Raw genomic sequence first — 26,818 nt, 5'->3', positions numbered from 1 at the left:
AAGATTATTTCTGTCTGATGTCAGTCACCTCGTTGTTCATTAGCTTGGTTAATTAAACTATGTATGTTCATATTTTATATTTGTACCTCTGCACTTATTCAAATCCTATTTTCAGATCCCAGAAGCTGTTAAGAATTTATTTTCCTTCACCATTTGCCAAGGTCTCATTATTTTTTGAGACAGATCTATTGGCATAATTCAGATGAAATATTAATGCATAAAAATGTCCCACATTCTAATCCCATGAGCATAGCAGTGTTTTCCCATTTGCAGGCTTTGGTAATGGCAAATATGTGTTGTGTTTCTATTTAAACCAAAATGAAAGCTAATTATGAGCAACTAGTGAATGGGCTGCCGCCGTATGTGACGTTCTTGGCAACTCCACAGGCACCTGCTCCTGTGAGTGATATTCCAGAGCTCCCATAGTTAGAGGAATATTAACTATCCCATAATCCAGACTATGGCTGCCTTTATGTTAGAAATGTACATGGCATCATGACAGACTAATTCTGCCATTTTTATCATACTACAAATTAATGTGGTATCATAAAAAAGATTAGTACTTAAATATAGGTAGATAAATGCAGGCCTTCAGCAGTTGACATATAAGGGGCATGAATGTGTGGGATGCCATGTAAATCAAGTTCCTTACCTTCCCCTCCTTGCTCTGGAAAAATAAAACAAATAAGAAAGCATCAGCACCAATCTAATGCTCAGTATTGGACTCACATGTGTCTTTCCTATGTAGGCAAAAGCATGTCCAGCAAGTGCAAGGCCTCACATATGTCTTTCCTATGTAGGCAAAAGCATGTCCAGCAAGTGCAAGGCCTCACATGTGTCTTTCCTATGTAGGCAAAAGCATGTCCAGCAAGTGCAAGGCCTCACATATGTCTTTCCTATGTAGGCAAAAGCATGTCCAGCAAGTGCAAGGCCATGGTTTTGCACTCCAGCACTGCAATGAGGAATGCACAGTTTTGTCATAATTTTAATCATTAATTGATTTAAGCATTAACCTCGTTATTCAGATCTTCTGGTTTTTCTATCTAACCTACGTAAAAGGAATTTGACTTGAGGTCTTTGAAAGAGCATCATTGCTGATAGAGTTCTTTAGTTTGAACATTTTTCTCTTAAGGTTTAACAAGCATCAATTTTGGACTTTATGCTTTGTGATAATTATAACTTTCTGAATAAGAATAATCAGGTCCAGGAATGGAGAATAGACTTTTAAAAGGTAAAGTACAAGATTAAATGGTAGAGAAGTCACTTAAAACCTTTCAAAGACCCAGTTAGATGTCCCAGTCGTGGCTGGACTGGCGTTTTTTGACTAGATAAATATGGAGCTATCTAGAAAAGTTCTCTGACAACGTTGGAAAGGACTGCACAGAAGAAAGCAGGATGTGAGCAGACTAGGGAGCAGGCTGGGGCTCACGGAGACAGGCTTAGCATCTGAACCTTCAGCACCCGGGTGTTCTGGGGTACGCCGTCTGGTCTCTTCTCACAGAAGGCAGTGAGCAGTTTAGAGAGGATGCTGGGCCCTGGAAGACTGTGCCAAGGAATTCATGTTTGTTTGAGTAGTTCTTAGGAGTATAGGTTTCTGATATTTTTACAGTATGAACAAAAATTTGATTAAATTATAGCTTAATATTTTAACAAATTAAAAATCAGAGTTATCTGCTTTGTACACGTGTGTGCACATGTCATGTACATACACATACATGTGCGTGCATGCACATACACAGTACCAGGTTTTTTTCTTTTTTTCTAAAGAAGAAATATATTTTACAGATCTTCTAAAGAAGAAGCATATCTCCTCCAATTTTTTTTAAAGATTTATTTATTTATTTATGTATACAGTATTCTCAGTATTCTGTCTGCATGTATGCCTGCAGGCCAGAAGAGGGCACCAGATTTCATTATAGATGGCTGTGAGCCATCGTGTGGTTGCTGGGAATTGAACTCAGGACCAGTGCTCTTAACCACTGAGCCATCTCTCCAGCCCCTCTCCTCCAATTTTGAACAGTCGGGTGAAGCTGACACTCCTTTGTGGCCTGTAGATGTCATCACTTGGGGCTGAGGATGGAGGCTGGCAATACAGCTCTTGCCTAGCGTAGGCAAAGCCTTGGATTTGATTTCCAACTGAAAAAAAGTTAGCATTTAAAACATGCCGTTAAACACTTGTAACAACACACGCTTTCTCTGCCTTTGGCCCCATAGATATTATGATAACTCTCTGGAATTGCCAGATTGCTACTTTTAAAAAGTTTTAAACATTTTTTGACAATTTTGTATTTCTTCTTAAAAAGAAAATAACCTAGAAAGTTCACTCTGCCAAAATTCAGTACAAATTGTAACTAGCCTATAGTGCGTCAGAAGAGAGTTTTGTGTTTCACAAAAGAGAAAGATAACCAACTGTTTATATTTTTTACATACATACTCACTAATATGGAAAAGATAGGGACTTTGTTCTTCAGAAAATAAGTTTGATCATCTAAAATGGAAACTTCCTCTCTAGTTTCTTTAAAGACAGAGTATGTTCATTCCTGAAAAGTCAACAGCTAGAAGAACTGTAAAGGAATCAGAGGACCCTGCCCATCTCATCAACTAAGGAATAGCCTCAACCAAGTTTAATCAAAAATGCACACAGATAACTTCTCCTTTAAAATGAAAATTTTAAAAACCAAGGATGAGCTAAATGCATAGCACATCTCACTTGTGCTGCCTCTGATTTTCTACTGCCCTGGCCGGTGTGTCACATTAGAGTTCCCGGGAGAGGTGGGAAAGAGAGAGGAAGGAAGGCCAAGGATGCTATAAGCAGGTTGGAGAGGGCACCCAAATGCACCCCCCTCTCTGACAGTATCTCTCTTCCCTGAGGCGAGATCTGCCCCCCGGCCAGCTGGATCAGATGAACTGGCGATGGTATTGGGAACACATGTAGGGCTGGGCACACATAAGAGCAGAAGGAGATACAATTGTCAGCCTCATCTTCTCATCTTAGAAAAGACAGGGACGCAAGAGATCGGATAACAGCATAAGCCAACTCAGAAGCTTGAAATCTGGAGAAAAACAAGTCTCTTCTTGTATTAGGTTGAGACTGTACTAATTATAAGGTAAACTCTGAGGAGTGTAAGATGTATAGACACTCAGAATTCCTTTTCTAAATATTTATTGAACTTATATGATGCACCAGGATCTATGAGTACTAGATACATAGCAGCAAAACAAGATGGAGCAGGGATTCTTCCTTTAGAACAGTGTATTTTCGCAGGAGAAAAAAAAAACAGTAAAGTAAATGTGTAAATCACAAAGAAATTAGCGACCATGCCTATGGAGTAGTCTAAGTTACAAAAAGGGTCTGGGTTGTGATTTTAAATGAATAATCAGGGGAAGGCTTCATATTAGAACTGGATATATGAGTAAACACTCGAAGGTGTAAAATGGAGTAAGCATTAGGGATGCATCCCTGTGGAGAGGACAGCCCACCAGAGATGCACAGGAGCGCGGATGTCTCTCAAGTCAGCAAGGAGGCTGGTTGGTGTGCCGCGGGGTGGGAAGCCCTAACAGCTAGAAGAATCTCATTAACAATTTTACTATAAAATGGGGCTGTCATTTGGAGCAGCAGGTTTAGGCTTGTTAGTCTGGTGATGGGTGTTAGGGTGTGTGTGGGTGTGAAGTTCAGGGACATGAGGTGGCTATTGATGGAAACATATGTGTTGCTAGGATATAGATAGCATCTACAGTGATGAGACCTGAGATCATTGAGGCTGTAGGCTTTCTGGATTGCAGGGAAATGGTCCACAAAGAGATAAGAATGAATTTGGTTCAACCTAACTTAGGTACTGATGCTGGACCAAAACTTAAAAAAAAGTCTGACACCAATTCACTTATTTTAGCATAGCACATTTTTTTTAAAAAAATAAGTTTTTTGATAGCAGCTAACTCAGTCCATGAGTACAATAAAACTTAAGACATGTTTACATCGACAAGCTTTACAAAGTACACAAGGCATCTCTTGTAAAGATGGGTTCTTTGCGTTAGAAACAATGCTCGATAAAGGTCTATGGAAAATGACCGTGGCAAACATTATGTTGTAAAGTACAATGATATCACTCACAGGGATGAGTTTTATGATCTAGAAGCAATGTTCAGTGTTTTAGCAGGAAAACATCAGGGATAACAAACATAATAGTCTTGGGGATAAGGGTGTAGCCTGGCTCAACAGGTAGCAATGGAGTACCAGGTTGTAAACTTATGTTTTACCCCAGCATTCTGGGAGAACAGCCAGATATCTTCTCCCTTTGGAGAGAGAAGCTGCGTGTTTACCATTTCCTGCCTTCTTCAGTGTTTATCTGTATGTGCAGGGATCTCTTGCCCTCTACTGTTGGGCATCTGCAAGACACGAAAGGAAACGGCCCTGTGCCCGTACCACATTTAGGAGGCTAGGTAGAATGAATGTGAATATTTCAATGCATAGACCTTCAAACAGAAGACAAGGCTCCAGAAGAGAGGATTGGGGGTTGAAAACGTACTGCCGTCTTGGGGGACCAGCCTCCAGTAGCACAGGGCTTTGGCAGAACTCCATGGCGTCGGCAAGGCTAAACTTTTCTCTTTGAGGGAAGTTAGGGAAAAAGGTGCTCACAAACTCTCTTGATATTTTCCTTCTTTATTCCTTTTCTTCTTTTTTCTCTCTCCCTCTAGCTCATGTTGTTTTACAGCTTTTATTCCCCAACAGAATCTTCCAGGCAGTACAAGAGTCAAAACAGATGTATTCCATTTTTCAAGTGAGTGATTATAGGGAAAAACATGTTTTTCATCTCCCTCACATGATTCAACATTTTATGTATTACAGGTGAGAAACAATTATCCCAAGAACCCACATCTATTCATACTGAAGCAACTTGTTATCGATTAACCATGTGGCAAGCAAGGTGTTCTTGTCAGGTCTTTCACTGGCAGGTTGTATTTTGCAGTTAGAAATAAAGGGCCAAATACTTTATTATTTATCTTGAAAGGTAATCTTATAAGTAATCTTAAAAAAATAAAACCTAAACTTTTATATATGAAAAAGTATCAGTCAGCTCTACTAAAATCTTTAGGGTACATATCCATTTATTAATAGTTGTTTCATCAGGAGATTGAGGACAAAAATGGGTTTAAGATTAATCATCATCTTTGGTCGTCAACCAAACCTAGCACGGAGAGTCCATCAGCTAGTAATAATTGTGCTGCTTTGTTCTTGACCTTAAAGAGTTCTACTTTTAACTATGTGCCTTTCTAAAACTTTAGATTTTCTTCTTGGGTTTTTCACCTCAAAGTTATTTAACAAAACCATCTTAGTCTAACAGTTATTTTCAAAGGTTTGTTTCAACTGTGATGCACTCCGAGACATGTAAACACATCTCTCGACATTAAGGTTAAAAGAGTTTAAACTAGCTGGGCTATTGGGACTCTGTTGTTAGCCATTAACTTGACCTACAATCCATACATCTCCTTAGGTGTGACTCACAGGCCCTGGCTATGAAATATATCCTTATATTTAGTTTTATTCATCGAAACTCTGCATAAACTATCATTATTATTATCAAATTAGACAGTATAGCTTAGGGAGGGATCATCTTCTTGACAATCCACAGGTAAAATTACCCAGTAGAAAAGGATGTTTCCAAGAGATAAACACATTATATTACAGGCAGTAGATATCTTCCTACATCCACTCACACCATGCTAGAAACCAGAGAAAGAGAGTCACAGTAAACGTGTAAGGGCACAGCAGAAGCAAAAGACATCTTGGGGTCTGTGCCCCAGGGCCTTGCCTAAATGAGATTGGCCCATCAGAGGATTCCCTTCTGCTGGGCTGACACCTGGAACTTCACTTACAACTTGCTGCTCCTCTGGCATGGCCCACGTCAGAAATGGGTCTCATAGGAACAGATTTTTGCCTCAAAATACAAAATAATATTCTAACAACTATGCCTGTCAGCCACCAAAGAGGCTGCCTCTCTGACTTTTGAAAGTGTCAACACAATCTAACAGATACACTGCCTCTCTGACTTTTGAAAGTGTCAACACAATCTAACAGATACATCTCATGGGATCCAAGGCTATCAGCAAGGGGAAGGAAGAATGAACCCTGCTAATTTAGGTGTCACCCAAGAAATATATCATATACTACATCTCAGAAGCTGTCTACGTATTGTCTGTGTACACTCAATTGTGGGCCTAGTAATTATGTACTTAGACAAATGTTAGCCATAGTCTTGGCTCTAGGTGACTGATAGCATTGTCCCTGAGGAGAATGACCCCAACTTCATCCCCACACAGGCTTTTAATGACAAGGCAGCCTTTTAACTGCTGATCTCCACAATCGTCATTTTTTATTTCCACCCTATGCACTTGAAGACACTGCTTGACTAACAGAACGAACTGTACCAGAGAATTTGCAGTTCTTCTGGGACTCAGCTCTATTATTACACAGATGAGGGTGGGAAGGATGGGAGGAAGAGAGGTCAAAGGAAGAGGTGATTGAAGGCATGTGGGCGGGACTTGCTTAAATTGCACCATTTGGGCCCTGAACACCCACAACCGTGTTCCATTTTGGGATGTTAATACAGAAAGTATACGCATAAGGCAAAAAGTCATAATTCTTTTCAAAAGAATTATTGAAAATCCACCAGTGAGAAAGTTTATGTATCCCTTAGAGATAAACATAGTATGAATCATATTTAATATATTTGAAAGTTTGAGTTCTAAGAATATTATTTTGTGTTTCTATATACAAAAAAGATTATCATATTATACTCTTATTGACATGAGTTGGGCTTTTTGTTGATACTTCATCTTATCCCGGGAAAATTGAGAAGCAGCTTTTCAAGCACGAACACTCCTTCACGCCCCTTAGCTAGCTTTGAAGTGAGCAAGGAGACTCGGTATGATTCAGAGTTGTAGACATCTGTGATTTTCTCAAGATTGAAGAGCTCAATAGAATTCTCCAGAAGTGACTCTCATGAGTCGCTGTGTCGGAGGAGAGGTTGTTGTTTGTTGTTGCCGCCGGTGAAAGCACTGGGAGTTCTCAAAACTTTGATTTTTCTCTCTAGCGTATTATTAAAACCTAAAAAAAAAAAATAAGGAGACACAAACTGTCTTTCTTCAGCCAGATACTGACTTTATACAAGTTAAAAACCACGCAATCCAGGTGTCAAGGAAGAACTTTGTGACGAGCTGAACTGAAAACGTGAGGTGGGAGCTGGGTGTCCGTTCTCCGTGTCAGTGAGTGAGGAGTGCTGGAGGACAGGAAGAGTGGTTTGGAACACGTGGCATGTTGCTTGTTGAATACGCCCATCTGGCTTGCTCTTTATGAGCCAGAGATAGAAAAGGCGTGGCAACGGGCTGAGACACCTTCTCAGCCCTTCATGGCGTGGCACATGTAGAATTGCTAGCTGACAGTAGTCCTGCTAACCAGAGATATATGTCTGTGACCTTAGCCTAATCTGAGCCGAGCCTCCACCTGACCAGCCTCCAGCATGCCGTGCTAGTCTGAAAATTGGACCATTTCACACAGGTGGTGAGCTTTCCTCGCCAAACATAGGAGACCGCTCAACAAAAGACAACATAAAGCACAGATGCTTAAAAAAACATGAGCAGAGTCTGTCCAGCTGTAGGCACTAGGCAGCTGCCCTGAGTACATCCTTCTCTGGTTTCTAGAGAAAGTGAGGAAGAAGGAAGTGTTTTTTTGGGGGGGGGTTGTTTGTTTGTTTGTTTGTTTGTTCGGTTTGTTTTTGTTTTGTTTTTTGAGATTTCTGGATATGTATTCCCTCCCCTCCCCTCTTTTCACAAGTTCCATCCACCAGAAGTAAAGTGTGGAGGATCCCTAGCCTGCTTTAAAGACTGTGCAAGAGCGTGAGAAAGAGCTCAGTTGTTGCTGTTCAGACAGGAGGATATGAGTTTGTTCCCAGCATCCGTGTGAAAAGGCAGACGTGGTGGTGTGCACTTGAGTTTGGTCCCAGCATCCATGTGAAAAGACTCCTTCTTTGAGATGCAAATTCCCCCAGGAAATGAAGGTTACCCCACAGTCAAAGACATAGACAGGGAGGAGGCATTCTTTATAATTTTATCAAATCTTAATAGGACATTTTCCCCCTAGGAATAATTATATTCAACTGTAGCTAAGCAAGCCTTTTTGGATCCAGATACAATTCCTTGAATGGTGCGTCTTGTTGAGTGGTTGCTTCATCTGTTGGCACATGTCCCTTTCACATTTCCGCCTTGGCTGCTTATTTCCTATATTTTGTAAAGCACAATTCTACAGGGAAGAAGAATGAGTGGAAGGTGACACGGAAAGCCACCAGTGGAAAAGTCACAGCAATCTTCCAGTTAACCCAGAGCCCAATGAAAACAGGTTTCTTCCAGAGCCTTGAAAGGTTCTCAACCTTCCTAATGCTGTGACCCTTTAGTACAGTTCCTCATGTTGTGGTGATCCCCAACCATAAAATTATTTTTATTGCTGCAACATAACTGTAATTTTGCTATTGTTATGTAATATAATCCATAGCATAACTATATGAGTCTTTCAATGGTCTTTGGTGAACTGTGAAAGGGTTGTTTAACTCTCCAAAGAGGTCATGACCCACAAATTGAGAACCTTTGGTCTAGACAGATGTCCTTCTAGTGAAGACAATAGAGCCAATTTACTGATTCTAGAGGCCCCATCTGGGGGAATATGGTGTTCTGATCCCCCAGACATACTGCAAAGACCCTCAGCATGTATCAAGCCACTCAACCTTTAGGGGCCCCAGCAGCATCTACAGCACTAAAGAATACACTGTGGGCTAATAGGTCCCATCTCTCTGCAGATGGCCGTGCATTGCTTCTCGCGCTCTTTCTCTGTGAGTTAGGAGAACAATGCATCTCCAGTACTCAGTGCAAACCATCAGAGCCAGTGGCTTCTAATTTTCACATCTCTCTGGTAATAAAAATATAAAAGATCACTGTAGTCTTCTCTCCAGGACCATGCCAACATTGAGAAGGCCTCCCTACCCCAATAGTAAAGAAAGCTAATAGAATAGGCCTTGCTATGCATAGGGAAGACCTCCCTTCTCAGGTGATGACTTCTAGAACACTGGGGACAGTGTTTCCTTGGGAACTGACATACAGCAGGCAGGGCTAAGATGTGTGTCAGAGCCCTTTCCTGCTCCTGTGCCAACCTTCTCGTCCTCGAGTTTTGCATACCCTTCCCATAGTCTGCTCTGGTCCTTGCCCTGCCCCTAGACATGCCATCGCTGCATACCCACTGCTTCAGGTAGTTCTTGAGTTCTGAGAAGTGTAATTTTGCCTGTTTTCCCCTTGACTGTGCTTGACTTTCATTTCTTCCTTGTCTATGTATCAAGTGCCCTTTGGAGTAGGGGGATTTTTTGCAGCAAAGATACACCTCTGCCCATCTTATTCAAGCCCTATCATGGTATTGTAGTACAGAATTTGATTAACCGGTAGCATTACTCCCCTGCACCCATGATAGACAAAGAATGCAGTGTCTCCTGGAGAACTAGACTTGAGAGTTTGCTCATCCTACTGTGGTCATGGGAGAGAGGATTGGTGATGAGAGTTCAGAAGTCCAGTAGGAAATTTGTTTCTCCCCATTGGTTGCAATTAAAATGTGAGTATTAAGGTTGCACTCCAACTGAACCTCATTTTCCTTCTTTCTGTAGCACCTGAGATTCTCCGAGGCTGTGCCTATGGACCGGAAGTGGACATGTGGTCTGTAGGAATAATCACCTACATATTGTAAGTGACAAAAGGCAACCTTTATGCAAACAGTCTTTGAATAACATTTTCTAGGTATTAATAATTCTCATGACAACTACGTTGACCTCTGACTTCTTGTGATGTTTCTTTTTACAATAGCCGCACTGATAGCATAGTCTCAAATGATGTGATGTTCCGTTTTACACTAACTGTGCCAAGAGCTAGTCTCAAAATCAGTATTGCTTCTTACTGTTGCAGTTCCCTGGAGGTGAGACACTGTCCAGGGCTTTTCCTTAGCTGATTTTCCTGTATATATACCCACATTTGGGAATGTATTGCACGATCATGATAGATGTGAAACCTAAGTCCACCTGCCGTACTCCTTTGTTTATGTATTTGAATCTTGCTGAACAGACTGGTGGCCCTTTAAGGAGATCTGTTATTAACTTCTTAAGAAATCCCAAACTAGCACGTTTCTTATCAAAATATTTTGAGCGCATTTACCTATTGATTTATTTCCTATGTGTTAAGGTTTCAAGGGCCTTGAGCTAAACACTGAATAAAATGAGCTGATGATAATTCATTCTCTGTCCACTCCAACTCCATTACTGAACTGCTGTCTAATAAAAAAAATGACTTCAGAAAGTTTGCAGAGTGGGTGATGGAATTGGAGGTGACAGTGAGGGAAATCATATGTGACCGTGGCTGTAGAAAGCTAAGGCAAGAAGATATCAGTCCACCCAAGAAATAAGCACAGTGAGGCACACGTTGGCCATTTGGCAGGGAATGCAGTTAGTTTTGGGAACCTATAGCATGCATCTGTGGAGAGAGGTTTTCCAGGGTTCTGAAGAGCCAGTTATTCATAGGTGAGCTGCCTTCACCCACTGTATAGTAGAGTGACCTACACAAGCGATATTTACCTTCTCACAGTCTCCGAGGCTAGAAGCTTTAGGTCAGGGTGGCTGCAGGTTTGGGCTCTGCAGAGGGGATTCTTCTGGGGTTTCAGAAAAGTTCTTTTGTACTGTGTCCCTATGTGTCAGAGAGAGAGAGAGAGAGAGAGAGAGAGAGAGAGAGAGAGAGAGAGAGAGAGAGAGAGAGAATCTTAGCTCCTGAGCTTTGTAGAATACTTCTATAATGCTAGGTGGTGGTGCACATCTTTAACCCCAGCACTCAGGAGGCAGAGGCAGGCAGATCTCTGTGCCCTTGAGGCCCGCCTGCTCACCCCTGTGTGCCGACACTCCCCTCACACAAGTGGCTCAGGTGCAGGGGTCTCTGTGCAGACTTAGCAAATGAAAGTGCATTGCTGAGGTTTATTTTACTCCCAAGTTCCACCTTCTCCAAGATGGCTCCAGATAGTTGTTTTATTTCTCCATGCTCTGGGGCAGCCTGGCTGGCTTAGAGGAGGAGTCGAAGAGGATATCGTTTAACTTTTTGTTATTTTCCCATTTGATTTTCAAAGGAAACATGTATAATAAATGCCTTGAAAGACTGTTTTTTTTCTCTTTTTTCTTACATAACATTTTATTTATTATTTGGGAGTTTCACTTAATGCACCCTGATCACATTCAATTCCCAGTCTCCCCAGATCCACCCTCCCCCCTCTTATGACCTTCTCCAAAGAAAAGAAGATAAGAGAAAGAAAGAGAGAAAGGAAAAACTACGAAGTCTAATTTGTGTGGCCCATATACTCACTTGGAGCATGGTCGATTTCCCAGAGGCCAGTCCCTTAAAGAAAGCGGCGTCCTTCCACACCCGCGCCTCTGGAAAGGCCCTTGCTTTCTTTAACTGCCTTTTCCACCTGTGATCCAGAAGAGCCGCTTGCCTCTCACCAGGGCAGGCTCAGGAACCCCAGAGCAGACTCCAGCTTTTCCTTCCCCCTTGCGTGAGATGTCAGGGGTGTTTCCCCGTTCTCACACTCTCTGTTTCCTTCTCTCCTGACCCTATAGTAGAAAGCATAAGGTGAATCTAATCAGACATCTTTAAAATGAGGGCCATTTACAAGAAAAAAGTCATTCTGCGCTGCTTGTCTGTTGACGGCCTGTGCTGACTAAATTAATAGCTTCATCTCTGTTTGTTTCAGTCTGAAATCCAAACCCGGATAGTATATGAAAATATCCAACTTCTACTAACTTTTGTAGATTACTATTTCCGTCCACTTTTAAACCTGTATTCTTTTTTTTTTTTTTTTTTTTTTTTTTTGGTTTTTTGAGACAGGGTTTCTCTGTGGTTTTGGAGCCTGTCCTGGAACTAGCTCTTGTAGACCAGGCTGGTCTCGAACTCACAGAGATCCGCCTGCCTCTGCCTCCCGAGTGCTGGGATTAAAGGCATGCGCCACCACCGCCCGGCCTTAAACCTGTATTCTTAAACTTTTCTGTTTTATACTAAATTGAGGCCCTATCAATCTGTATAATACTTTTTTAATTTTCAAGAAAAATCGGCTGGAAAAATCATTACCATACCATCTATAATATTAGCAATTTTAATTACAGTATTTTTGTGCCTGTTGTTGTTATAGCTTTTAAAAGAAATGTGGTTTCATTATTCTTACTTCTTGCAGCTGATGTTCAGGTTTTATGTTGTTAGTCAATAAACTCTAACAAAACAATTACACACTTGTACAGGTAGAGTTACTTGTAGAGAATATAGAAGAAAGATTTTGAATTTTTGCAGAAATTTGATGAAGTATACCTCATCTTTTAAAGATATTTGATTCTATCTTTTCTCTCCAGACTTTGTGGATTTGAACCGTTCTATGACGAAAGAGGTGACCAGTTCATGTTCAGGAGAATTCTGAATTGTGAATATTACTTTATCTCCCCCTGGTGGGATGAAGTATCTCTGAATGCCAAGGACTTGGTAAGTGTGACCCAAACAAAATGAGATAAATAATTTTTTTATTAAATACAGGTTTATAATTTATTGTTTTGTTTTCCAACACCTGAGAACAAAAACAAGTGATATTATTGACTAGAACTGTTGTAGGAGGCTAGTTCATTTCCTGGCTGCCCAGACTCCAAAAATAATCATACAGAGCCCATATTATTTACAATACTATTTGTCCAATAGCTTAAACATATTTCTGGCTAACTCATATCTTTAAATTAACACATCTCCATTAATCTGTGTATTGCGATGAGGCTGTAGCTTACTGGGTAAAGTTCCAGCTTCTGTCTCTGGCGGGTCTACATGGCTCTCTCTGACTACTCATTTCTCCCAGCATTCAGTTTAGTAGAGATAAATAATTTTTAAAGACTTATTTATTAATTATGTATACAGAGTTCTTCCTGCATGTATGCTTTCAGGCCAGAAGAGGGTGCCAGATCTTATTACTGATGGTTGTGAGCCACCATGTGGTTGCTGGGAATTGAACTCAGAAAATCTGGAAGAGCAGTAAGTCCTCTTAACCTCTGAGCCATCTCTCCAGCCCAAGATAAATATTTTTTAACTAAGAGATAGTAAAAGACATTTTAGAATAGGCTGCTTTTGACATCATTGCTTCTTTGTAACTTTAAGGTATTTTCATTTAAAGGGAACACTGATGCATTTTCATTTTGAAGAATGAAAACTCGGTATCCTTCAGTCCTCACTAGCTGAGTCATGGTAGCAGCATTAGTTCCAGAATCTTTCCTACCTGGTAAATAGAAAGTCTTTCAAATAACACTGCGCTCTGGAGCCCAGACACCAGTCACACAGAACTCTGCTTTGATGTGGTTTATTCACCTAGATGTACATGTACTTCAAATAAATATAATTGGATTTTCAAACATTTTTAAACCTATTAAAATACTCTGACAGTAGCATGAGCCCTATTTTGTGCCCCTGGAATTATAAACAAGGTCCACTCTATTAATAGAATGGTTTATGGTTTGTTGAGCTGCTTCGCATTCAAGCTAATACTGAAGCCTATTAACATTCGAGAACTCCCTTCGAGAGAGAACTCTTGTCTCTTCTAATAAAGGATGCTTGTGTACAATCACAGCCATCGTTCCTCTGGAGAGATTTTTAAAATGTGCCAAAATAATGGAGTTGATTTTTTTAGGTTATAGGGGATTTTAGGAGCTTTCTAGCCATGAATTTGCTAAGTGTGCCGAAGTTTACAAGGATTTCCAGCAGAAAGGCACTACTAAATCTCACTCGAAGGCAGGTGGTGGTGGCGCACGCCTTTAATCCCAGCACTCGAGAGGCAGGTGCATCTCTGTGAGTTCGAGGTCAGCCTGGTCTACAAGAGCCAAGAAGAGCTAGTTCCAGGACAGGCTCCAAAGCTACAAAGAAATCCTGTCTCAAAGCCCCTGCCCCCAAACCAAAAAGCCCTCACTTTCTCCAGCCCCTTTCCCAGGATTTATCCCTCCAAATACTTCTCCCTTTTCTTTCTGTTATTCCGTGGAACAAATTCTTCAGGATCTGTGACTTTTCTCATGTGAGCAGGAAGGGCGGCAGTCTACATAGGTATGTAGATATGTAACCCCACTCCTGAATACATCCGCTTCTTTCCTCCTCTGCCACCGACTCAAACCAACTCCCACCCTCTCCCACCTGGCCCACAGCCACAGCTGCCTCTCTGGCCTCCCTGCTTCTTCTTATGCCCTTCTAAAGTATGCTCACACAGAATCCAGAGATCCCTGCCTTACACTAACCGGCGTCTGCACCGCAAGCGTGAACCAGAAAACGCTTCGTGACATCTGTTCCTTATTTAACTTGCTGTTCGATTCCATTAACCTGTTTTCACTTTGGTGGGGTTTTAGGGCTAGAAAAGAGCTCATAGCTCAATGATCGAGAGCATCTTATTTTACAAGAGCAGAGTCTAGGGGCACTCTAGAGTCTCCACAAAGTCGTCCATAAGATGAGCTTCACATAATGGAAACCTGAGTTTGACTTCAAACTCTACTAATGACTAAGTAGCTAAGGTTTTGGAACATCTTTCTGCTCTTCACTTGGGAGTTGGAGCTAATGGTTCCCAGTCCATATGTTTCTGTGACTATGCTGTGAGGGTAGTTAAAGGCATAACCAGGACGTGTGCCTCCCTGAGTCCAGGTAGTGCCTCCATCACACCAGGCCACTGCTTCTGAGCCCAAGGCTGGGAAACATTTCATTTGTTGGTCTTCCTGACAACTCCCTGTCTGTCCATCTTCACAAGAGTAAAGCTTCCAGAATGGATTACCTTTAGTTAAGTTTAGTCACACCAAGCATATCGTAAGCTCAAGTTTCCTTCTTTTTATCCTTAAGGGACTTTTATTCCAGCTCTGAACTTATCCCTTAAGTGCTTTCAATGAGTTAAAGAAAATAACTATAAATCTCGATGGAATCATAAAAATAGTACTTAGTAAGGGCTTGAACACTAACTTTTGTTTGCCATTTAACCTCCCCGAAAAAATGTTGGTGCCTGAATGACTATTCTGGAGAGACATAGTTCAAGTTCTGAATTCTAAGTGATTTCATAATGTGGCCTAGAATTATTCTGATGCTGGTTCTGCCTTCAGAAGGCATCTATCTGGTCAGTAGACAAGCCAGGGCCTAATTCTATGGCCTCTGTGGAAAGAAATCTGTGGGTTTGGCGCTACAGCTGGTAAGTGCCCCGGTCTTCCAGGACACCCTCAGCTGCTGCTTCCCTGAGTAGGCCCTACTCTTGACAGTGTAAGCTCTTTCAAAAACATGCACTTAGCACTGTTGCTAAGAAGTAGGGGAATACCTGGACATTCCCAGTCTGAAGGCAAGCCCAGCTTCTCTGAGGCTATATTCTTTATGATTGCAGGTCAGGAAACTAATTGTTTTGGATCCCAAGAAACGACTGACTACGTTTCAAGCCCTCCAGCACCCATGGGTCACAGGAAAAGCAGCCAACTTTGTGCACATGGACACGGCTCAGAAGAAGCTCCAAGAATTCAATGCTCGGCGCAAGCTTAAGGCAAAACATGTGTTTTTGTTGCTTGTTGTTGTTTTTAAGATGTCTTTTCTTCCTTATTCCTTTTCTGCCACACCAGGGGAATCCTTGCTTTTAAATTCCTAAGACACTGACATAAAACCACTTAGGGTTTGATTTTTGTTGTTTGTTTTGTTTTGGTGTGTCTGTCTGTCTTCTCATGAATTCATTATTAAGAGAAAGAAAGTACTTGAAGGAATAAGTTCATAGCTAGAGTAAAAACCAGGACATGAATACTTGTGTTATACGTTTAAATTACAAAGTGTGTGTGTGCGCATGTGCTCACGTGTATGTGTGTGTGGTGTGTGTCTTATTTACTTTCTCTGTGTGCGCCCAAGCTTACCAGTGTGTGTCATAGCATGCATGTGCAGGTCAGAATACAGCTTGAGGGAATCAGTTCTCTCCCTTCCACCATAAGCCCCAAAGACTGAACTCAGGATTGGTGGAAAAGGCATTGTTACTTCCCCTACTGGCTGCTTCTTATCTAAATAAGGCAGCGTTCAAGAAACTTGTCTTTATTCAGAAAGTTTCTGAACCCGCAATAATTGGGAATTAACTTTTAAAACTATTCCATACTATAGATAATCATGAAAAAAAAGTAAGTGATACAGAAAACTGTTCACCAAAATACATGTTTTATAGACTATACATAGAGTAGCACTGAGGTGCATCTTCATGATGTTTAGGACTAGTTATACAAATAGCAGATCTCAGAGACTAGCTGGAGACCAAAAGCAACATCTTTTCTGTCGTTTTGCACTGATAGGAAGGAGATCCCAAGCCTGATTTTGAAATGACATGTGTAAATAGCTTTGGCTTAACTACTTCTGAAGCTAGTTTGAACATTGCTCTTTTACGCCCATGATACCAGCCAGCATCGTGGAGCGAGTCTTCCATGAAACATCCTTTGGAGAATAGAAAACTTTAAGCCACTCAGAGGCAACCGCTTCTTACTCATGTTTTCAATTGTCCAGACAGCCAAATAATTCTAACTTGTAATTAAAGAAGGTTTACTGTTCTTTCTCCAAATACCTTTTTAGCTGACAACCAATCTTTGAATCATTTCCTTTTCTTTGAAAGGCTGAACACTAACCTGTAAAACAAAGCAGGAATTCTACCGCCATTTGGGATTTCCCACAGAAACACAATTTTGTGCTTTTCTCTCTAATCAGGCAGCAGTGAAGGCTGTGGTGGCCTCTTCTCGACTGGGAAGTGCCAGCAGCAGCAGCCACAGCAGCATCCAGGAGAGCCACAAGGCCAGCCCAGATCCATCTTCAAGCGAGGATGTTACTGACAACACAGCTGTTCTGGGAAAGAAGATGCAAGGAGACCAGGTGGCTGCTGAGGGCACAGCAGCTGAGATGACAACGCTGCAGGCCGAGGGGCAGGAGAAGGATGCAGGTGGGAAAAACGAGGAGGTCTCCAGGATGGTGATTCAGGCGCTGGAGGATGGCTTGAAGACACGTGACCCCACAATGAAGAGGCGCTCGGTGGAGAAGACTGTGGGGGAAGAAATGGACCCCAAAGCTGAGGAGGAAAGCCCTGCTGCAGAAGCGCAGGATGTGATTCTGCCAGAATACTAATCTGGCTTCCTTTAGGTTCAGAGACCAAGCCAAACATTTGATGTACTTTGTCCTTCAGCAAGGAAGGTGGGGGAGCATGACATGCACTATTGTGATTCTGTTTTGAGGTGCAAAAAAAAAAAAAAACCCATATATACCAGTTGGTAATCCTAATTTCAGTGCATGTGTTTGCTTTATGAAACAATGATGTCTTCTACGGCATGTAGTGTAGACATGAGCCCCGTGAGTTAAATTTGGAGTTTCCAGCAAACAGCACAACACTTTAAAACAAAAGTTCTTAGCCTTTTGGTGGCATATATTTGAAGTGAAATGGAAAACTAATTTTTCTTTGAAAGCTTAGGCATCCTATACCTCCCAGAAGTCTTCAGAGATGGCAATTCCTTTGAACTCAACTCAAATAAAGACACATTCCTATGACTTTCTGAATATTTTCAGTGGGTTCAGCTTGACATATAAAAGATACCTGTAGAGTGGCCAAAACCATCTGCCACGCTGAGACATCAAAGCATGATGTCTTAGAAGACCACGAGCCCACAGCCCCCTTAAGAGTGTGTAAAGAATGTCTCATTTTATTAAGTATGCTATATAAGAATTTCCAAAACGTTCATCATAAAATTCTGCCAGTTTACAATTCTTAGGATAATATTAAACTGTGGTGTTTCTTTCCTTCACCTGCTTTTCACTAAAATGCCCCATCAGATGTATTAAACCTAGGTAAAAATAAAGAAATTTAAGTATAATGATATATAATTTAAACTTAGACATACCAAGATTAATTCCTTTTTACTTTTCATATAAATTTGCATTTGTAAGCTTATATAATATTTTGCGTATAAGAACATTTTTGTGGATATACTCTGCAAATAACAAGTTTCAAATTCTGGAAAAGCCCATTGCAGAAATTGGTGCCAAAATGTCTGAATATAATAAGAACAATGCATTCCATTGTTATATAACTTATTGCTGATGTTGTTACAGTAAGAAAATGTCTGCAGGAGGATTCTCCCTTCCAGCTGTGTAGACATTCTGTTCATGGTTCAAAATTCTCTATAACTAGTGTCTTTTTTCCTCACATAGATGGAAAGAGGGCATATTTTATGATGAAGAAAATTTCCATATCAAGAAATTCATATTGTCTTAAAAATAAGCAAAAACAAAAATAAAGTGAAACCAAACCTTAAAACAGACTTCGGGGAGGATAAAGCATTAAACCTTAATTAGCATGATACTTTTTTCCTCAGGACTTCTTTGTTTCAAAGATATTACACTAACCGCAGTATCAAGTTTCTTGAGTGAAAATGACCACTTTATTAAAACAATTGCTTTACATTTTTGGTGGGTTTTCTTAAATTATAAACAGTATGACTTCCAAAATCCAAAATGAGGGCAAAAAAAATGAGCAGCACAGATTTATTTCCATAAAATAATAACTTAATTTGTTCTGGCTCACATACAAGCATTTGCACTGGGAAATTACATTAGATCTGGGCCCTCTCCAGGCTGTGGGGGGCATCAGCGCTTACACAGAGCTCCAGCAGTCCTGGGGAAGGAGACAATGGGGGGCTTCTTGTAGTCTGTGATTTGGGTCCTTGACAGGTGGGTGACTTGAGGTTCATTATCTGAGCTCCGGTGATTATTATTCAATTGATTTTAATTAGTATTTACGCTCTCATTTTACTTCTCCCCTCTTTAATCCTCCCTTAGAACTCTCATTTCGAGTGTCATAAAGGGCTATTTTAACCTTTAAGAAGGCTTTCTTAAGATTTCCATTTAAGAAGAACAATTTCCTGGTGTGATTTTCCTCATCAGACTTAACATATGTATGGCAAGTGTTCCATATTTGGAAAGAGTAAGGGTCTTGATAGAAGGTGTAATTAGACTATCAGAACATATATATCATCACTCAGCCCCAGTCCAGGTCTGTCTTCATTCCAACATGGCCTGAACGCTTTGGATGACCCTGTGAGCTTTAAGAAGAGCGTCACATATGCCAAGCCCTCGAGTGTTTTAGAATTCAGTCATTTAAATGATTGCACCTTACCCCTTCTTGGTGATACTCAAGAGTGTGAGGCTAATTCTTCCTCTTTTGCAACCTATATACTTTATTAGCTAAGTATCACTAGCATCTTTCTGTTGTAACTTGTATGCTAAAGATGGTCCTCATGCTTCCAAAGAACTAAGTCCATTCACGAGGAAACACGTCAAATATTTCAGTCAAATCATGCAAACGTTTAATAGAAATATCATCTAAGAATATTGTTTTACACAGTCAACATTTATATTGCTTGTTAAGATTAAATATCTATCTGAAGGATTATTGGAACTAAAGGAATACAATCTTAATTTGAAAGAACACTTTCTAATATCACTCTTAGTTTATAATGTAGTCACAAAACTAAATAATTTTTAAAATTTCAGCAAAGAAAGACTAAATTAAAATTTGCGTTTAAAAGATGACAGCTACAAGGTGGGAAGTGGTGGTACATGCCTTTGATCCCAGAACTCAGGAGGCAGAGGCAGATGGATCTCTGGGTCTGAGGCCAGTCTGGTTTACAGAGCAAGCTCCAGGACAGCTAGTGCTACATTGAGAAATTACCTCGAGAAGTCCAAATAGAGAGAGAGAGAGTGAGGAGAGACAGAGAGAAAAAGAGACAGAGACAGAGAGGACAGTTACATTCATTATTGGTTTTTATTTCAAGAAGTTTAAGTGTGTAGCATAATTTGGTTCTTTTATCATAGAGGACAATCTTCAATTATTTCCCCCACTCAGAAAGTCTAACTATGGCTCCAGTGGGTTTCTCAAACTGTTAGCTCTTTGTACAACAGCATAAAAATAAGAGATTAGAACAGAATAGTTTTAAAATTATCGTCTATAATAAGTGCTTATATTAACAAGTTTAATGTAAATATAAGCTATACATGTAACAGAAAAATTCTGAGACAAGGTTTTATTTATCCAAGGCTGGTCTTGAACTCACTATGTAGCCCAGACTGATCTCAAATTCACAGTGATCCTCGTGCCTCAGTGTCCCAAGATCTGAGGTTACAGGCATGTGCCCCCACTCCCACAGCTATACAGGCATCTTTAAATTTCCTATTAGCTACATGCTAAAAAGAAAATATGAAATTATGATAGTACATTTTAATCCAGTATACACAAATTATTACATCAAAATTAAAATTAACGAGATCATCTGAGTCACTTTTATTCTGTTTCTAAATTAGCAGTCTAAGCCTGTTTACATCAGGTGGTAACACTCTTCTTTTGAGCAAAGTGAGACTTGACTTTCTATGGTTAGATGTGAGCTGACATTTCCACATTGCTAGGTTGGTAAGCACCTAAGATGCTGATGTTACAGATATAGATTCAGAAACATGTATCAGGCTACTCCTGAACATACTTTGTCTTGAGAAGTGTTCCACAAGCTTACATCAAAGCAACACTTCCTTAGGCATTGCCAAATTGTGTGTGTGTGTGTGTGTGTGTGTGTGTGTGTGTGTACTGCCCCAGAGTCCATCTGGCTTGGGAATCCTGGCTGCATCTAGAGTTTCCTGAGTACTTCCATAAAATCAACAGTATTCTCACTTAACAGAAACTACTGTGGCCCCCGTGGCCCCCCACTGAGCAGTCTGTACACAGAATCCATTCTCTACACATCAGGCTAAGCTGGACATCCTCTTGTTGGAGGCAATCTTTCTAGAAGCCTCCTGAGAAATACATTTGCATGACGGACATGTTATGAGGTGGTGATTGATATGCCAGATACCCACAAATGTCCCGGGATGTGGTCACAGCTCGCACTTGTGGGGTTCTGGCAGAAGGGCCTGATTAACGCTGTCACTGAACAGACTTTTTAAAAACTTTTGGAATTTTTTTTTTTACATACTGATTTTAGAATAATTGTCAATATCCTGTGGTCATTTTCAGATTTATAAAGAAGCAGCTTGCCTTTTAAAGAGACCTCACCTGTATACATTTGACATTTCGTACTGTAGAATGTTCGGCCTTTTTTCACTGGCTCTTCCCAGTATTATATGCAAGGTTGCTCATCGGGAGCTGCCTCCAGGTTGAAGCTTCGAGAGCCATTTTTTTTCATGATTCAGTTTTTATTGCACAGGAGCAGCTGGCTGCAGTTTAGATTGGAAAGAAGAAAAGAAATGGCAGAAAAGACAAAGGACTTCTTTAGGATCTTAGGATTGTTCTCACAAAGCCAGTAAAGGACTTTTAGAAGAGGCCATGCAAGTGAATTAGCACCGGGCTCACATACAGCACAGCCAAGTGCATAGTCAGAATACCATTGTGCAATCTGCTCATCTCTGCAGAGTACTCAGTCTGGGTGTCTACGTTTGAGACAGCATAAAGTTTCCGGACATTAATTTATGTAATGAGAGTTGTAATGTCTTTGTAATTACCGTCCATTAGGTCATATTCCAATTTCCTCAAAGTTTATCAGACACATTACTGATCAGGGTCATTGCTGACATCTGAGCACTTACCAGTTGAACACTGAAGATTAGACTGTGTCTGCAGTGGTGGTTTTTTGTTTGTTTCTAACATGAAATATAATTTTTACTTTGGTATTTATAGTCAGATGATGAAAATGGACAAAATTTTCTACTTAAAAATTTTGTCATCTTACTTTCTTGTAAAAAGGTGGCTCTCTAGTTCCTTGAAAGTGAAGTTAAGATAGAGGAGGGAGGGAGAAAGGGAAGAGGGTGGGAGAGATAGTGGGGCGGAGACACACATATTAGTTACACATCCAGTGTTGCCATGGTAAGTTCACTTCTTTCCATATAAGGACACACTTTTGTCATTATTACTTTGTGAAGATCACCTGAGATCAAGCAGTGTAGAGCCAGTTCAATCATTATACTTACCTTGGAAAGGAGTAGCAAACAACTTCTGATTAGTTATATCAGTTTTCATAAATGATCTGTGATGTATTTGGAAAGGGCTTGACTCCGTCTGTTCCCAAGAATCTGCCCGATTCCAATTAGGGCAAGGTCAAAAGCTTGCCAGGAAACCAGTCTGACTTTTGCAGGAACTTGTTTCAAAGAAGATCCCCAGCATCTGACCAAGTTAGACTCAGATCTTCTCCCATGCTCCAAAGGACTGAAAGCGGTCTCTTTAAAATTATATTGCTCTTGGCCAATGATAGGAAAATGGGATTCTGCCAACCACAGTTCTTTGCATTGCTTTACCCCCAGCTTGTCCCAATGCAATGTTTTGCTCTATTCACCCTAACAATCAGTCTCACTTTGGAGGTTTTCTAAGGTTCTGGCAGGAACATTCCAGTCTAGCTAGAGAAACAGGTTTTCATTGCCCCATAGTTCAAATTGAAGCGCTAATGAGCAATTCTAAGAATACAAAATCACATTGTTCATAATTGTTTCCAATATACTCTGAGGATTGACCTGAAAGACCCATAGATATAGAATAGTTATATTCAGTCTGATCTTTGCTTTGGATCATTGTGTTCAAAAGGACAGATATTTAATCTTCCTTCAGATTGAATACTTTCCACCTAAAATATTACTTCAAGATACTCAGATGCAATAGGCTTCACCTTTTTGAAAGCTGTTTCCTGAAGCTATCTCCAAATTCTGATAGTTATGGATGATAAAAAGTCTCTAGATGTGTGATGTCTTCATATCTTTGAAACAAGTATTATTGTATATTTTATAAAGGACACAAGTATGACCATAATTTGAAAATTATCATCTCCTATGTGCCTGTCTCCTTTTAACTTGACCTAGTTTGTATGCCTGTGCAACTATGTGTTCATCAGTGTAACTAATACAATTTGTATAGGATCCTAAATAGCATATTCATGGTTAATCTTCTGCTCAGTGCAGTCTTAGCTTCAGCAATATCTTTAAGACCATCTGTAAACCGAGAGAAGGCTAGCGTCTCCTAAATTTTCAGTTCTTTGGTTGAAATGACATAAGAGTAGTCTGTCATTCTATGTCCAACAGATCTTGCCGTTCCCTCTCATGAGCCTGATGAGCAGGAACCGTGACTTGAGTGCAGACAAATCCAACGAATGAAAGTTACAAACAAAATGGTTATCAGGCTGTTTTAAGATTCTTAACCAGCTTGAATACCAATCATTTTCATCTCTGGGTGTGTGTGTGAATGTGATAAACACCAAAAACAATGTGAAGAGGAAAGAGCTTATTTCATCTTAGAGGTTACAGTCCATCATCATTTAGAACTCCATGGCAGGAACCTGGAGGCAGAATGTGGAACAGAAAGCACGGAGGATCACTGTTCACTGGCTTGCTTCGCCCATCTGCTCAGCTCTGATACCCCATCGCACCCCCACCTCCAGATAGGACTGTCCACTGTGGGCTGGGCCCTCCTGCATCAGTTAGTAATCAAGGAAATGCTGAACAGGCCTGCCCAAAGGTCATCTGATCAAGGCAATCTCTAATTGAGACTCCTTCATATCACTTGAGGATACTTCAAGTTGACACCTGAAGCTAACTAGAACATAGAAAACTAAACTATTTCCCTACGCTTCTCCATGGAACTGAATTTAAATCTCCCAAGAAGAGACTTCAGGATTCAGGCAAACTATGCCTTAAAGAGCAAATCTTAATTTAGGGCTTCGATTACTATCTTAACTCAAACCATTTTATTGTAACAGTCAGACTCATTTGTGGATTTTTTGTTGTTTTTGTTTTGTCTGTTTGCAAGCTGCTAGAACAGCACTGAATATTTTCAATAGAGACCACACAATCTACATCACTCAAAATGTCTATGTGGTCCTTTATTCTTTATTTTTTTTAAAAAGATTTATTTATTATGTATACAACATTCTCCCTCCATGTATGCCCACATGCAAGAGGAGGGCGCCAGATCTCATTACAGATGGTTGTGAGCCACCATGTGGTTGCTGGGAATTGAACACAGGACCCCTGGAAGAGCAGCCAGTGCTCTTAACCTCTGAGCCATCTGTCCAGTTCCTATCTGGTCCTTTATAAGAGAAATAGGACAACTCATTTTCATTGCTCATGCCTCATGCTCTGTGATTACTTTAGGAATCCATGTTCCAAAACTAGCATTTTTGCCTTAGTTACAGTTATTTCTCATATTTGCTGTTTAGAGGTTAGGTGAGCTTTGTTTCATATTGCAAATGGTCTCACAACAGTTGTGCAAGAGGTATAATTAAAATTTCCATGGGAACAAAAATGCAAAGTTATATCATCTCTGAAAAAGGAAATTAGTATGACAAGTTACAAGTAGATTTCCAGTTGCTTGAACATGGTTTAGAAACTTTAAACACAATGTGAATTAAACAACAACAACAAAAAACCCACAAATAATGTTCACTCACATTTAAGCCAAACTGGAGTCCTATTGCTTAGCAAGCTACAGAATTTCTCATAATACAATGAAATAATTTCCAGCAATTGGATTTTCATTAACAATTAGGGAATAGTGTGCTATTTTTATGAAAATAAATTGCTCATCAATAATTCAGAGCACAGAGAACTTTAATAGCTACTTTCCTACACCCCAGTTCTCTGAATATTCTAGATTTCATGTGAAAAGAGCCTTCAGTACAAACTTTTCTAGCAAATTTAGAAACCAAGAAGAACCCTTGAGTCTATTTCTATCTGGAAAAATTACCCATTCCAAAGTATCTGCCTTAAGGGAACCAAGTAACCCCGCTACAGAGGGAAATTAAGGCACTTGTGGCTTGCTTCAGTTTGGCTTCCTACATTTGTCACAAATGAGAGACTGAATAGGAAGCGATTATCAGCCCATTGTTAGGAATATCAACCGTTACCATATGACGGAACGGCATAGTCTGTTCTTTAAACTGTCGCAGCAGTGGTAAGATGAGACAGCCACTGTGAAGTTACAGAATGCGGGAACAAAAGACATGAGTCATCCTCTGGTTAGCACAGGCAGGGGACATTGGAAGGAGAGGGGGCTGCACATTCTTATCTGTTCATCTTCTAGATGGCTCAAAGTTTGAAGCCAGTTATTGATAAACTTAAAACCTTAAAACAATTCAAAATTGATAGCTACTTTTCTTCCTAGAAATCAACAGTATGGCTTAGAGGCTATTTGGCCTTCATGGAAAGCAAACTTTAAGGACGGGATCACTAATAGCAAAAGGCTCCCAGAAATAGCCCATTCCAGGAATCCTTTTCTCCCAGTGCATGTTCACGGACGAGCCGTTGCTTGTACTAGGAGTCAGACGTGAATTAAGCTCAGTGCTACTCTTCAGCTGGAAAGAAAAGGCAAACGATCACACATATCGCCTATACTGAATACCTACAGACGGTAAAGCCCTCCCGGGCTGGACAGAGGAAAATGGTCTCTTCTGCCAAGAATGTGCAAGGCTGATTTTGAAAGGTCAGACCAACTCTGCAGTTGAGGAGGACAAAGGGGCCATCTCTAAGGTTGGGGAGAAGGGTTGGCACTCGAGAAAGGCTGAGGTGCACAGTGAAGTGTTGTGCAGGGTGCAGCAGTCTCAGATCTAAGCTGAGCCTTTGCTGCTCCCTGGCTCTGGGCAGCTGCGGGTGAAGCTCTTCTCCAGAGCACCTGCCCTGCTACTTGGCCAGCCTCCTAATCTGTATCTCAGCAGGGTAAAAATCCCCCGACATAGCGAATGCATGCTTTTGTAAAGCCACAGCTAATCTTCAAACTTCAAGTGGGTCCTGCCAGGTTCTTAATTCTTCACTCTTTTGTCCAGTGTATATAATCTACAAGTTTATAATTATAAAACAGATAAAAATCGAAAGATTTTATTATATCTCTTATTGGAGGAACTATTTTTTCCATTCATCTTCAATACACTGGTTTTTTTTTGTAAATTACATATTAGAATTAGAGTGTGAATATTCTGACTTGTGTAGCGTTGCTTATTTCTGGTAATGCCTGTGGATAGTGGATGGTTCCATTTCTACAGGATACATGGAATGAGAGACAGAGACTAGCATCTGGGTAATAGGGGGAAATTATGCTATGAAGTAAAGATATTGTTAGGACACAGAAAACAGGTTAGTGGACACTGAGGAAGGACGACTTGGTATGAGGGTTTTCAGGCCTAGATAGCATTATCTGGGATGTCTTTTTGAGACTTTCTTAGATGTCAAATTTGCATTGATAAAAGACATATGCACCTTCAATTACAGCGTGGAGAACAGAATAGCATCATATGCAAGAAAACAGATTTCCTGTAGTCTAGAGCACAAGTCAGTAGCCCAAAATGAGAGCATGTATGCATTGGAGGAGAGTATAAATACCTTACCCAGCAAAGATTATGGTTGGCCTTTTCACTTTCTAATAAAAAGTACTAAAAAAGAGCTGTGGACATTTCATTTTCTAAATGTGTCAAAATGGTGCTATCGATTCCTTAATACAAAGACGCAACTCTAAGTGTGTTAAGTCTGGCTTGACTGTAAATGTAAATACATAAAATGTTTGCAAAGCAGTCAACAAAACCATGCCCATTTGCTAATGGCGGAGGCATGGTGTCCTTCAGTGTGGGTGAACAGGGCAGCCATTGGCTCTCTCTCTCTCAACTGCCAAATTCTAAGACATCTGACAGCTCACTGGATTCTT

At 40.5% G+C, this 26,818-nt stretch overlaps 1 protein-coding gene across 1 annotated transcript in view; it reads left to right on the top strand.

Annotated features, from left to right (window-relative positions):
* Camk4 (calcium/calmodulin dependent protein kinase IV) overlaps positions 1-18,564 on the top strand; it is a 218,906-nt gene extending 200,342 nt beyond the window's left edge. Inside the window, exons 9-12 of the mRNA XM_075969040.1 lie at positions 9,699-9,774; positions 12,465-12,591; positions 15,485-15,637; positions 16,825-18,564. Of these exons, the coding sequence (XP_075825155.1) occupies positions 9,699-9,774; positions 12,465-12,591; positions 15,485-15,637; positions 16,825-17,235 (767 nt within the window). The 3' untranslated portion in view covers positions 17,236-18,564. The remainder of the gene's footprint in view (positions 1-9,698; positions 9,775-12,464; positions 12,592-15,484; positions 15,638-16,824) is intronic.
* The last annotated feature ends 8,254 nt before the right edge of the window (positions 18,565-26,818 follow it).

The sequence above is a fragment of the Microtus pennsylvanicus genome, chromosome 4, assembly GCF_037038515.1.
Source record: "Microtus pennsylvanicus isolate mMicPen1 chromosome 4, mMicPen1.hap1, whole genome shotgun sequence".
Taxonomy (NCBI): Eukaryota; Metazoa; Chordata; class Mammalia; order Rodentia; family Cricetidae; genus Microtus; species Microtus pennsylvanicus.
This window is presented reverse-complemented; position numbering and strand designations above follow the sequence as displayed.